Source organism: Anser anser (genome assembly GCF_964211835.1).
Source record: "Anser anser genome assembly, chromosome: 1".
NCBI lineage: Eukaryota > Metazoa > Chordata > Aves > Anseriformes > Anatidae > Anser > Anser anser.
The window spans coordinates 7234641-7249507 of NC_139720.1; the positions used below are offsets into that span (position 1 = coordinate 7234641).

Here is a 14867-nt window from a genome sequence, read left to right on the forward strand (position 1 = left end):
TAGGTGCTGCTCCACCTACTTGCTGGATCCAGGAACCAGGCACCTAAGCTGTGCAGGCTCGGGCGCTCCTGTGCGTGCTGAGAACTGCCCCTGCAGGTGCCCAGGGACTCTCAAGCCAAAGAGGGAGATGCGTAATGAAATTCAGGTCCTGCCACACTTAGAGGGCTGCTACGGTGGGATTTTGAGAGTGCAGTTTTAGACTTGAATGCAAAATCCAAACAAGTGTCTGCTTTCCCCTCTCCTTTAGATCTGCTAAGTTACTAAAAAAAAAAAAAACCACCACTGTTTAGTAAGCATTATAAAGCAAACCAACCTAGCATGACTTACTGCAACATCTTTCTCCACGTCACCCAGCACATCTATGTGAATCATTATCTACAGAGACCCAGTCGATCCTGTGAATTCTAAGACCACGTGCCTTTTAGTGTGGGGATATTACTTCCTAAAGGACAGTACTGAGAATAATAACAATACTTTTTTTTTTTTGTATGTTAGAAGCAATGAGAACGTGTGCCTTTAGATAAGGACTCACAACAGATGCCCCTCTATGGGAAGCATGAATACCTTCAGAACCAACTGGAAATTGAAAATTGATAGTGTTTTCAGATTCAATCTGACAATTTTTTTTTTTTTTTATTTTCTACATGTTCGAACCTGAATATGAAAACTTTTTTAAGCGTAGGACTTGTATCAGGAGCAAAACCTTAATTTCCTTTCCTTTTCTTAAGGAAGTCCTTCAAGAATTTGGTAGTAAAACCTTCTTTTTCTGGGAGTGAAAACTAAGAGAAATGCATTTAAAAGGCACAACCCATCTCCTTTTCTCTGTCAGATCAAAACAGACCACAGTACATGCTGTTCGTAGGTAGACTCCATCCTCTCTCTTCTCCATTGGTCCTAATCAGAATAAAACCCTAGGGCTCCAGTGGGATTTCGTACCTGAAGTTCAGTGGCCAGTTATAAGCCTGATTCCATCACCTTATGAAAGCCAGTAGAATCCTGCTCCGCAAGTGGTGTCACAACTGTACTACATTACTCATTGCAAAGAGGGGTGGTACCAGTTGACATTTAATTAGCTATGAATTTAATAACAATGGCAAAAGCTGTTTTAATAAGTACTGGAAAGGAATTAAGCCTATATAACAGAATTGAGTAATTCTCGTCCTATCACCAGGAATCCATTTTAAAAGCTAAGACAGATGGTAGCAGAATGCACTGTGCCCACTTTCGCACCTTTTCAAAGTGATAACTATGTGCTCATTTCGTAGACTCTGAACTATAACTGATTTCAGTGCAGCGGTACAATAAATCATCAGAACAAAGGCAGATATTCAGTACAGCACAAGGAAAAAAAAGAAAAAACGGACTGTTTTCAGTATCTAATGCAGATCATACCATTGGATGTCACGGCTCGCGTTTGATTTTGGAACGTTTTGGATCGAGTTCCGTATTGCCCTGAAAAATGGCTGGCTTGGGGTGACAATTCATTCCACGCTCCGCTCTGGGAAGGATGAAGGCTCGCTTGGGACTCTGCGGGGGGATTCAGGCGCTGGGCCCAGGCTAAGTCTAAATCCTGGGGCTCCTCCTTCAGTTTTTCTCCTTCTTTGCCAACTCGCTGATAGATTCTTCCAGTGCTGTCATTCAGTAATCTTCTCATCCCTGTAATTTGTTTTTTAATTTCCCGGCTTTCATCTCCTAATGAAAACAGAGCCACAGTTATCACTGTAAATTAGCAAAAACGGTAATGGGTTGAGATTAGTGATTTTAGATGCCAATAAGAGTTCCTAGCTGTTGGAGTACACAAATAAATAAATAAAAGAGAGAAAGCAAAGACACGGATGAGCAGTAGTTGGTGCACACTAGGCTATGCTTTAACACAGTTGAAGCTGAGGTCTCACATGGTTAAAAGACCTGCTGAACTTGGCTTTCCTGATGCCCTTTCCAAGGCTTTGATGAGCAAGATTATTTCTCTCCAGAAGGAAATAATAATAGCTAGAGCAGTTTCAAATAATCTATCCTTTTAAGAGACTGATCCTATTCAGGCATTGACATCAGCGGATATTTTCCGAGTATAGCCTAAGGAAGCAGACCTTTGTAGAGCAGTTTGCTGTACGCTTAAGGACAGATTTTACAAAGGAAATAAAAAAAAATCAACACAAAAACCACCACACCACACCCTAACATAGAGTAACACTGCACCTATTGATTTTAATAAACAGGATCAGTTCCTCACTCCACAGAATTTAATAATGCTGGATTACCCAGGAATAAATTAAAAAGCAGCTAATACGTGTCTAACCGTACGTAGCCTAACTGCTGGGTGTCTTAAAGCGTAGATTAGGAAAACAAAATGAAAATACACACAAGAAAAATGTGACTGTTTCAAATAAATCCAGGACATTTAAATAATAACAATTACATACTTTAATACTCCTGGCACCGTTTAAGTATTAATTTTATGTTCGAAACTGCTGATTGCACACTGAATATATATGTTTTGGGCAGATAGTAGCTATTTTGCTCGTTAAAGCATACATTACATTTTGCTGGTAATAAGGACGTGTTCATAACCACTTCTGAAATAAGAAGCTTCTATTTTTTTTATTTTACTGGTAATAGAAAAATCAAACACCCTAAGCAAATGGAATAACAAAGATCAAGAAACTGATGAATTGACCCTTTATAGTATACTTAATACAGTAATAATTGGGATACTGAATTCAATTTACATTCCCGCTTCCCAAAGCAAACCTATTTTTGGAAAAGCGGGAATAGAGAAGAAATTTCAGAAAAAAATAATAAAAAAACCCTCTCCAAAACCCAAACCTAGTGTGCACTGGCTCTGGTTCAACAAGGTATTTGAAAGTGTGCTAACGCCAGCCACGTGAAATGTTTTATCAATTCAACAGCACCATTCTTAGGTAGGTGCTCTGCTAAACCAGGGAGTTAAAAAAGTGGCATCTCCCTCCCCAGCACCCTGCACGAGCCAAGCTCCACGTGCCGGGGACACTGGCAAGCCCAGCGCACCCAGGGACACTCAGGACGTGGCCAGGGAGCAGAGCAGAGATGAGCTGAGTGATCGGACCGAGCCTGGGCAGAACCCCAGAGCATCTCCAACGAGGAAAGCGGGTGCTTTGCAAGAAAGCTTCCAGTCCCAACGCCGAAACCACTCGCCGGCCCCGTGCGAAGGACCGTAACGGCGTCTCCGCGCCAGCCGAAGCGTCGAGGAAAGCCATCTGCAAGGAAGTTCTACATTACGTTTCATTTTGCCGTTTCGTCTGCAGATCGATGCGCGCGCGGGTGATTTAATTAACAAATTACGCTCCTCGGACCCAAGCCAGCCAGGGGCTGACCGTTTGCAGTCCCCAGCCTCGGTGGGAACGGAGAGGCCCCCGAGTACCGCGGCACTGCGGTGATCGAGGCGCTCGGATCTGGGCGCTGAAGGCTGCCTTTCTTGCCCACGTCTCAGCTCCCAACGCTTCCACGGCACGACAGCATCAGAGGATCCCTGCCTGTCGTACCACTTAGCAGCACGTAGCGCTCTCGGAGCTTTACGTTACCCACTCGTGTCGGTGTTTAATAGCAAAACGTACCTAAACGTCAAAAAAGCTTCCCACCCACCTCCTCCTATCAGGCTTACTCGACTGCATGCTCCGCTGCTGGTCAGGTGACACGCTGCTTGAAAGATTAAATTTCCCTTACCCAATTACATCAAATATTAATGTTAATTGAGCTTATTCAGCCCTGATTCTGGTTGCATGTTCCTTTTTATAGAGGTCTTCCTATATAATGATGTGAGCACGCTTACCTCCAAAGAGAAAAATCCCTACATTTATATCACAACTCATCCCGAAATTTCAGCAACTCCTACCTAAGTATATCTTTGCATTTACCTAGCTCCCTACTGAAACTGGGGAGATTTCCCATTTATGAACTTTTTACTCCCCCCACAAAATACGTTCTCTTTGGAAGGAAGGTCCTTGAAAACACACCCTGAAGATTAGGTCAAGCCTACAGCAAGTTTACAACAACTCATCCACCCACCCAACCCAGTTACGACGTTTCCATCTTTTTATGGCTTTTAATTTGTGACTGCCCAGCTACAGTCTTCCCAACCCGAGCGGACGTTACACTGCCTGCCTGAACGTGAGGGCTGCTGCAGGAACGGATTTAACTTCTTGCTCCCTGGTTATCTCATCCGGCTATTAGCTCTAGAGCCCAACGATAGAGTTCTGCTATCACCTATTCCACTGCTGATGATCTTCATAGATAATTATGTAATTTAAAAAAAAAAAAAAAAAAAGGAAAAACCAAACAGCTCAAGCTACTACATCCTATGGAAGAGCCAGCCTTCCTTTTCAAATGCTGAACGGGATAATAAAGAAAAGAGAAGTTTGCTGCTGCGTTACCTGTCTGTGATAAGCCTCCTGAGAGGCTCCTTAGCTGCTGAGGACTGGGAGGAGCAGCGTTTGCAACACGCGTCCCAGCCCATCTGCCAGAACCCAGCATCTCTTCCCCTCTTCTGGGCTTCCGAAGCACCACTGCTGCGGTGCAGCCCTCCCCTGGAAGCCCTGTGGGTACGTGCCCGAGGAGGTGGGATTGCCTCCGCCAGCAGCCTGCAGCCCCAGGTTTTGCCTCTCAGATTGCCCGTGTAATCCCTTCGGGTTTTATCTGAAACCACTGAATTCACTTGCAAATTACTGTTCAAAACAGACAGGCATGGCAAATTACAGCCCTGTTTAGGAGCTTGCATGTGAAAATAAGAGTCATAGCAGAAATGTATTAGCAATGTTTTTTAATAACTATTATAGTAATTTCTATGATGGCCCCTTATATATAATTTATTTTTTTTCCGCATGGCTTGACTGTAATCTTAGAGAACAACAAAGGACAAAACAAAGCCTTTTCATAAATTCTACATCAAATATTCATAAAAAGTGATTTCCCCCCAAATTACTTTCAATCTCTTTCCTTACTGCAAGCATGCGCACAGTGTTAAAACGTACTGCTTTGAAAGATGCAAGAATGTCAAAATTTTAAAACGCACAGATATAAAACAAATGTCCTCCTAGGAGGTGGCATCCACGTGCTAGGCGTGCCGCTGGCTCAAGTAACACAACTGTTAACAATTTTAGCTAATAAAATACCATTGATAATTCATTAATTCTCTGCCTCTGGATGCTTGAGCATTTTTTCACTGTTATGCTTATTGAACTTCATATAAATATGGCTCGCTGCCTACAAACAGGTCATTAGACTTTTCCAAATAATTTGTCAAATACTATCACAGCGCTACAAAGAGCGATAAAGCGACATGCAGCCATACCCATTCGTTAAAACATTAATTACATATTTGGTTGCCACTTCTTTTATACTGCAATGTAATTAATGCATATCTTTCAAAGTGTATATATGAATGAGTTAAGGTTGGATAATGGACTGTATAATGTTTTTTTTTTCCCCTTTTGACTTATGTAAACGAGTAACTGTAATGTTCTCTTGGCCTGATATTTTGCAATTAATTTCATTATTTTTAGCATTTATGGGAAATATTTTGGGAAGTATTCGTAGCTGACTTCTAATAAAGTCTGATTTTCTATGAATTAGTGTCTCATTTTGTGTTCTGTTGTGGTTTGGCAGATAAAACTCCTAGGGAAATTTTCCCTTCTTGGCTATATAAACAAGACTTTTACCTCTATCAGGCTGCCTACTGCAAGACCTCGGTATCTCAGATTTCTGCCTCTGTGTCAAACTAAGCTGGAATTGGAGTGAGTTCAGAAATTATTAAGGGTGTAGGAAGTACAGCAATAGACACCCAGACAAACACACACGAGGTGACAGCATCGGTTCGGTTTGTAAGGAAACAAGGCCGCAGAGACGAGGAAAAGGTAGAAGTCGAGGCATGGCTTGCAAGTTTCGAGGGCCCAGAAGAAATTGCGACAGAGCACGCGGGTTATATAATCAAACTTACTAAATGCCAGCTTATTAGACGCCACTTGAATGGTGCTCTTCCTGGAATGGGGCCAGCAAAAAAGTCAGCTGCCCGTGTTTGAAGAACTTGTAAGGGCTAATTCGGAGTACTGCAGGGAACCGGGGAGGTGCACGCATGCACGGCACCCACCTTCGGTGCGCAGCCCAAGTCAGCACACTGGCCGAAACACCGCCGTGAACATTACGCGGTGCTCAAGAAAAGAACAACAGTTATCCTAGAAGGGAGAGTTACCCTAGAAGGGAGTTAGGCAACCCTTCTCAGCAAAAACTATACCTACGTCATGCCCTAGCTTTCCAAAACTCAGCTATTTTTGCCACTTAACTCGTACCCTTCAGGGCTCCTGAAAATTGTGAAGTCCAGCGTGGGGAAAATAGAGGAGCCGTGTGCCTGTTTCCTTATCAGATCAAAAGGTTTCCTAAACCGAATGGAAAGTTGTTGTGACTGCTCCGCGGATAATTTGAATTGAGCAACTGTGTAGCTAAGCCGATTGGATAAGCACACATTTCTCAAACAAGTGATCCCCAGCCTTCGCTGGCATGTAAGAACCTACACTGAACAAGTAACACAGGCAACAACACGCTCTGCAAATTAAAAGCTTCAAACCCAAGTCAACAGGGAGAGCGGCGGTCACGAACAATGTCAGAGGGTCACACAAGCACCATGAGTTATGAGCCTGGGACTTTTACTACCCCTAGCGAATATATAGGGATATCGAAGCCGTCTTAGGTGAGGCATCCTACCAGTGCTCTAAAATGATGTTTGAAAGCACTTACCGTCCTTCACATCACCACACAAAGCACCTTCTGAATCAGCACCCTCGGATTAGCTGGCCTCAGCCCCTGCTCCAAAACTAGGTACGGAAGCCCACGGGTTGATCCATCCCCCTGCCTGCTGCGAGACCCAGGAAGTTAACGAACATCACCAGCATATGAGCAAAGCAACCTGCAGAACCAAAGCCGGGGCAGACCCGGGGACCACCGCAAATCCGGAGGGCTGTTTCCTTGGAAGATGAATGAGATGAGGTGGCCCAAGGGCAGCCACAACAAAGTAACTCTTCCAAAGAGCCTGGTAAAACAGTTTCAAAAACAGCCAGTAGGATCAGATACCAAAGTTACAGACTTGAGGCCACACTGCATCAACTAAATCACTCAGGAAACTGCAAGTGAGCAACTGTTTCTACATTTACATACTAACAGAGTCATAGAATTAAAAAAAAAAAAAGTGCAACAATGTCATCTTGGAAATACCCCATGTCAAGATCGTGCTTCAGCCCCGAAAGGGAAATGCTTGACAAAGTTATTTTATACATCTGTGTTCTCAAATGATCTTTTTTGCAGTCTTAATAATAGCAGCTATTACTGCAACAACCATACTTGGGATGTAATTCTATTAAAAGTACCGAGTAACTTCACAGACTTGCGGTAAGTCAACTTTTTCCTCTATGAATAAATTGCAAAGGGTATTATTTCTGGGACAGAATAAATTCTTGGAATTAGTGAGTAACTTATGCATCATTCCCCTGCTCCAAGAACACATTATTTATTTTATCATGACACGCTAACGTTATTAATCTGCTGCCTTCCATTTCAGCAACGTGAAATGCTGTAAAATGCACAGACACCTGCATTACAGTACATTTCAGCTCCACTTTATATCAGTCATAAACATCTCTGTTTTGGACATCTCTTCAAAACAAATGCTCCAAGCACCCTGCGCGCAGCATTCGATTTTATGAAACTATAAAAGTTCTTCACTGTTAATTACACAGACAAATGTCTCATCACACATTTGGTTACCAGGATAATATAATTAGTTTTCTACATTAACCTTTCAAACATAGAGCCTGAATTTCAAGTTGAAAGCATTGTAAAAACACTCAGTCTGGAGGTATATTTTTTTTTCCGCTTTTTTTTGTGTGTTGATAATAAAATATTATGACTGGGGGAAAAAAAAAAAGTGGTATATACAAAAGATATTTTTACAGACAAGCTGGCTTTAACCGGCGCTGTCCGCAAACCCTGGTTGTACGGTCCCTGCACGGGCTTGTGTTTCCAAGTCTGGGCTAGCAGCCTTGACAGCACATTAACGCTGATAACTGCTAAAAGCTGAAGACAGAGCTGTCTTAAATCTTGATCACATTCAAGGTTTAAGTACTTCACTCCGGGCTGCGTCCTGCTTTTCAGAGAGAGCACTCTCCTGATATTAGATATCCGAGCCCTTCCCTTCAAAACAAAACAAAAAAAAAGATGCCAGTCCTCACCTGCAAAAGGCAGCAGCAATAGATTCACCCGGAATTTTGCAAAGGCTGCGCTTAACTGCATCCTTTGTCTAGGAAGATGGAAATTCTCATTTATCATCTTATCAGAGGAAAGGATTAGAAAAGACGACGGGGTAATCTCCCACAAACTCAGCCACTGCAACACACGTGCAAACTTCCTAAGCCAATGAAGCTCCGTTTAAAAAGCAGTGGTGCTGCGTGCCCTCACACCCAACAGAAGTCGCTTCCACCACCACATTTCTCTTGTGCTGACGCTTCCTCCAGTTCGCAGCCCACATTGACCCAAAGCCAGGTTTTGCCCATTTTGCGCTGTTGCAAAAAATGAAAATAAATAAAAATCCAGGTCCAACAGGTCTTTTCTGACATTTGATCCCAACAACGCATTAAATGCTTAATCATTTACCCCAGAATCTCCCTTCTTCTCATCTGTGCATCCCTTGACCAAAACATCTGCACATCTTATTCCCAAGCTTCACTGCTTCACTTGTAGGCTGACATTAACATTTCCCCTTTTCTGCAGTAAATAATTTCGCTGACATATCTTAACATCCATTTACATACTAAAGGCTGCAGCACGTTGAGGTTTTAACAGCTGTAGTCATCCCACGGATCAGTCAAAAGACCTAAATCAAAGAATAAACTTGACTCTAAACCAAGGACCCGAGCACTCGATGGAGTGATTATCCTTCCAGGTTTAATTTTGGCACAGAACATTGAAATTAAGTGAAGCAGGGATTACAGCCTTATTAGGGGACAGGACAACGAGCCGGGGAAAGCATCGTTCTTCCATCCTCCCTGAAGCACAATGAAAAATTACGGCGTGCAACGTGAAATTTTCAAAAGGGAAGCTGGAATGCCAAATGCTGCTCATCCCCTATCTCCGCTGGAAGGTGGGAGCTCAATTTTCAAGTGCTTTCAGCCAACTTCAGTTCCCACCACTGCTTTTCCTACATCCCAGATCACCTCCTTTGTCATTAAGGAATCTGGACACCGGCGTAAGCTACTGAGGACAAAGCAGAGAGGGTTGTGCGAGCTCTGGGCAACCTACCGAACCCAGCTCCCACAGGAAGAAAAATTCCTCATCTGCAGATCCTGCACTGTCGTAAATCATTAGTTTTATCAAAATTAACAGGTTTTGAGGAAATTTGGAAGTTGGAAACTCAGACTGTCTCTAGAAAATAGGGTCCTCTTTCTTTTCACAGCAGCTGAAGGTGGGCTTCCAGGACTGCAATTCTGGGCTTCAACACCTGACAAGAAAGTCCTCTGGTGGGACTCACTAAGGACTAAATTCTGACGGGCTCCTGATGTAGGTGAACTTGATGCCAGAGCACATTCAGTCACAACCAGCAGCTGGACATGTAAAGAAATCAACCAAGCAAACAAAAAGCGACAAAACCAAACAAAAAGCAGGTAACAAACCTGCCCTTGGAAGACGAAGCAGCCCTCAAAAGACAACGCAGCCAGACCAAAATCATCAATTGGTCTGAGTCACAGCACAAATGGCAAAGCACAAACTCCTGCACAGCCTTAGAAGCACCCCGGCTTAAGCAGCTAGATGCCTAACCCCTGACAAAGCCTTATTCTGATTTGGGGTTGAGAAGAAAACATTCGTGGTAAATCTCTAGTGCAGGTCAACCCAAAAGTGCCTACACAACACAGAATCCAAACGCAAAGCTTAGCAGCCTCCTTCACTCTCCCTGGAAACAGGTGTAGGGAAGAAGTGTTTGCTCACAACCCTAACGGTGAGAAGCTGAGAAGGGAATTTAACACAGCTCTCCCCCCTCGTAAATATTCTTATCGGAAGACTCCACACCATCCAAGACGCCCCCTTTTCTCTTCCACTTGCCGTTGACCTCTAGGAAAGGATATGGTACAATGAACTAAGGAGACCAAAGGATTTTACCTGCAGCTTGATTTCAGGTGCTGCTTCACGTGCTCGGGACTAGTGCTTCTCACTGGCTCTAGGGGGCAACACACACAGACTCCAGAAACCTTAGATCACCTCCTCACAAACATTTAGGCTCCCGGTACAGCTAAGGAAAGGCAGACGCCTCCAGATTTCCTGCTGTGAAGGCACCTGCTTTCTCCAAAGCCTGAGCAAGGTGACCAAGAGCTTGCTTTGTAAGCTAAGAGTCATTACTGTAGCTCAAAACCTCGCCTTTATTCTTCTGAATTTGGCCCACTGTCCTTTCGCAAAGGGGTTCAGCACCCAGAAGAGGTCCTGGATGAGACAGAAGGGGGCTGGAAGCAGGAAGAGAAGCATTCTACAGAAGAGGTATAGAGGAGAACAAGCATACAGGCAAGAAAGATAAAGGTTCACCGGTAACTAGTCCTATCATGCTGTGGTATATATCACACTGCAGACTATATATTACTATATTACTTCTCTGTTTTCTTTACACATTTTTAACTGTTGATTTAATTTAATTTAATTTTTCCCATGGCAGGATTAGCAGGCAGGCTACAGAGGTGAAAGGACATTACATTAAGACAGCACATTAATCCTCTATCCCACCCAAGGCAGAAGCAAAACCAAACAAATAGCAGCTTCCTGGAAATTGAATTTCTGTTATCCAGATGTCAAAGATGTAATACCCCAATTACACAAACTATTGCCAGTGAAGCATGCCAGAGAATATGCAATGTAAATGGGGTGAGCACAGAGCTGCAAAACTGCAGAGTCAGCATCTGGCTCTCTGAGTGAGTGATAATTAGCACTGTGTGTAGACACTAATAAACATTTATGTCTGAAATTACAACTTTTAGCAGTGTTAATAAAGGATATATTGGCAATTCGTAGAATAAAAGGGTCTTGAAAAGAACGTCATATTAAACAATGGCAGGCGCTTCCCATGCTTGCACAGAGATTTTTTTCCTCCCTAATTGCAAATGGCCACGCTATGTTGCTCTGAAATTAATCAACACAAGCACATACCTAAAAAAACGGGTTGTGTTTCTTTGGTCTCCCCATTAACATCATTGCTGTAGTCAGAGATCTTATATATCTCATGATGGTAATCTGGAATGAAAAACGATAAAAAAAATTAGAACTCAAGTGATCTGGAAAAAATGAACACTGAACACATTGCTACAGTTTTACTACATAATTTATCAATATATCTGCAGTTTATTTCATGTACATCGGATTAACCACAGAAAATGTGCTCTGTATCAGCACCTCCTAAAAAAAAAAAAAAAAGAAAGGAAAAAAAAAATAAAACCAACTTTGCTCACACTGGAGAGGCTTAGCTAAAATATTTCACAGATTTTAGGGAATAGCCATGCCTGCCCTAAATTACTGTGTTCATTTTCACAGCAAATTATCCCACCAGATGCCAATTATCTGGCTTCTTGCTTTACAGATGGAAAGCAGATTTATAATGAAAACTTTACCTTTCCAGAGACCCAGAGAAACTTTCAAACTTTGCCTTGATAAGAAAACCAGCAACGTACGTCAGGGCTGCATCTTTCAGCTCTGCTGACTTATCTTGAGGTCACTGGCCTCTGAGTTCTGAGGAAAGGAGGCTCAGGGACACCTTAGGATATTCGCTTATAGAAACCAACGTCCATGCGAGATGACCCTAAAAATAAACACTGGCATCTTTTATTCAGAGATATGACAGGACACGCACAGAAAATTGAATTTCTGCTTCAAATAAAAGGATATTTTCTGTGAAGGTCTCCGCTGTAATCACAGGCATGCGTTCAGCAGAAAAGCAGTTCTGTTTACATGTGTGTACAGAGGGAATAGTAATTACAAGAGGAAAAAACCCAACAACAACAAAAAACAACTATCTGAGGGCAGCTCTCCTGGATTCTATTTCTGACTCTGCTACTGGCACACACTTTGTCCTTAGGCAAGTCACTCAAGACTGAACAATATATTCAGTGTCTTGAAATAGCTGCCTCATCACCTAACTCCTGTAATGCTGAAGCCCTCACAACTAGCTCAGTTACTCCCTCTGAAAACTGGTTCTTGTATTTACCTGCCTCGCAAGAAGTCAGGTGGAGATTAACTCCTGGAAGAGCACTCGGAGGGATTCAATTAAAAGGCACAAGAGGACCGAATGGCACCATAAGCAACTCCTCCTCTTAAGAGGAACACACCTGCCTTTCTGACAAAACAATCAGCTACAGAATTATAAAGGTCTCCTACAAGTCAAGCTTCTTTGTTACGATTGTTTATTTGTACAGCATGACTGTCTTAAAGGCACAAGAGGAGGAACTACCCAGTAAGTAAACCAGAATCAAGCGTAATACAGCACTACAAAAGAAAGAAAAGGGCCTGGAAAGAAATGTCAGTATGGTAGGGAAGAGGAAAAAAAAAAGAGAAGGAAGGTAGCAAGGTCAGGAGTGAAGTGCTAACTAAAGAGGCAGCATTGGGGTTTTGCGTGTCACACCGAGGGAGTGAAACATATGGGCTGCCTGACGTGTACTGGGTAAAGGTGAAGTTTGAGCCACAACATCGAGGAAGTAAAGGTCCCTTCTGCGAGGCTAAAAATACAGAATTTATGCGAGCTGCACTCTGTGACCATTAGCTTTTCTCCACATTTTCATCCTCCGGAGATCTGCTAGGAGCGAGCACGTGGAAACTAGGATCTAAATAACTTACAGATTTGCAGTCCTTAGATATATAGATTGCATGTGGTTTCTTCTCTAGCACTTCCCTGTGCTCATCCAGCCGGGCACAACGCTCTCCTGATCTACAGCTGCTGCCTGGAAGTCACCACGTTGCACCTCAGAGGTGGCTGCATTTCAGATTGAAAGGAAGCCCCTTCCTGCACTAAAAGGAACTGATGGTGCTGGTAAGGTGCTCTGAAGTTTTTTGGGACAGAATAAGCATCGTACGTATTATTGACAGGCCGTGCATTACAAACAAAATCGACCCAGCGTACCATTTTCTCTTTGGTTCCCTTCTTCTGCCTCAGATGTCACAGTCCAGGCGCTGTGAAATCCATATCAATTTCACAACAGTAAACACTAAACTGTGACATTACTGAATGACTCCAGCAAGAGGCAAAGGCCAATTACAAGAGACAACTATTTATACATAATTATCTTCATAATCAACTGTGATAGAAAGAGGGTACGTGAGAGCAGACTCACATACAGAATGTGATTTTTATCTTCTCTGCTCTCAAAGCGCAAAGACATTTTCTCTCAGGATGTGCTTTTAGTGTAGCTTTCTATGTGAATTCCTACATCCAAAAGGAGACAGCAGATAAAATAAGGAATGCCAATAATTAACCATCATAAGTGAATTTATCCAACGAGGTTAAATAGATTGCCTTATACATTGAGAAATATTTAATCCAGTTATGAGCAGCAACTGACAATTTGCAGAATATTGACACATTTTTGACAGCGCGCACATTTTTTACGGCTCTATTAGGAGAAAAATAAAACCGAGGCTTCGATTTCAGTTTTGCTTGTCCACACGTTTCACTTTCAAGCCCTATGCTCCAGCCCTGCACGAACTGCTTGGGAGGCGACTCCGAACAGCAGATGCTAAGAAACCCCACAAACCAAACCCGCCCTTTATAGAGACGAAAGCCCTCCATGGGTTTGCTGATGCTGGCGTTTAAAAAGAAACCCCAATAAATTTCAACAAGTCTGACCAGTCGCTGTCCCCCTAGTTTGGGGAAGGTGGTACGTGCCCTGCTCCAGACCCTCCTGTGCTGTTTAAGCAGTAATTATTTACTCTTCCTACCAGGCAAGTTCATTTCCATCTTTACGTTTCTCTGCTCCTAATCTGATTTTGCAGCACGCCTACGAAGGCATCAGCCTTCATCCAGCAAGTACTGAAAGTCGCCCTCCCCCCCCAGTCCCTAAGTGTGACATTACACCAAAGTAGTCACCTGCCCTGAACTTGGCATGCAGGACACACACAGCATTTCAGGGAGATATTTCAGCCCAAGACTTCGAGACACAAAAGGGGGAAAAATAATAATCATAATAATAATAAAAAAATCCCACGTCAAATCAATCAGGGCAAGAGATCTAATCAGCTGAAGCAATAAATACCCAGCCCAAAGGAAACCCTAGGGCTGGGAAGTCCACCTGTTAAAATGACTACCAGCGGCTGTATCTTTTTTAAAAAAAAAACAAAAAACAAAAAACACACAGGATTGAACCAGAGGGCTGTGTTCCTTCCCCGACATGAATCCAAATATTTTCCCAGCGATCCCTTTTAAAATACCCTCTTTCCGAAAAGCAAACACACGCCGAGCGAACAAGTTGCATGCCAGCAATTCCTCCTCGCCCACGTACAATTAATTACCTGCGTGGATTTTAATAAAGCAACCTCTGTGAGGCTTTTCTCTGAAATACGTGTATGGACGCAGTCGAGAGGAGGAAGAAAAAAAAAAAAACACACAACACACACACACAACAAATCCACAGGAGTTGAATACTAAAAAGGTCCGTCGCTGCTCAAGTGTCATTATTCTGCTAAATTCTCCATTTCACCTTTTTCTCCCCCCCCCCCTCACCCCAGGGGGATTTACAATGAAACGCGATCCAACTTTATTTTGTAGGAGATCTGCCCGGAAAAAAAAAAAAAAACACGTCCACCTTTGGAGGTGTCTTTTTTTTTTTTAA

General features: G+C 42.9%; 1 protein-coding gene across 8 annotated transcripts in view; it reads right to left on the reverse strand.

Annotated features, from left to right (window-relative positions):
* BEND7 (BEN domain containing 7) overlaps positions 1-14867 on the reverse strand; it is a 47545-nt gene that overhangs the window by 31938 nt on the left and 740 nt on the right. For 2 of the 8 annotated variants that reach the window (XR_014573488.1, XM_083803534.1), the window contains exons 2-3: positions 11203-11286; positions 1393-1692 (exon numbers count right to left, since the gene is read on the reverse strand). Coding sequence is in view for 4 of the 8 variants with exons in the window: in XM_083803534.1 (XP_083659660.1) it covers positions 1393-1692; positions 11203-11286 (384 nt within the window). In the remaining 4 variants the exon portion in view is untranslated. Of the gene's footprint in view, positions 1-1392; positions 1693-11202; positions 11287-14547; positions 14852-14867 lie in introns of those variants that run through there. The other 6 variants (XR_014573487.1, XM_083803536.1, XR_014573489.1 and 3 more) reach the window with 5 other exon arrangements.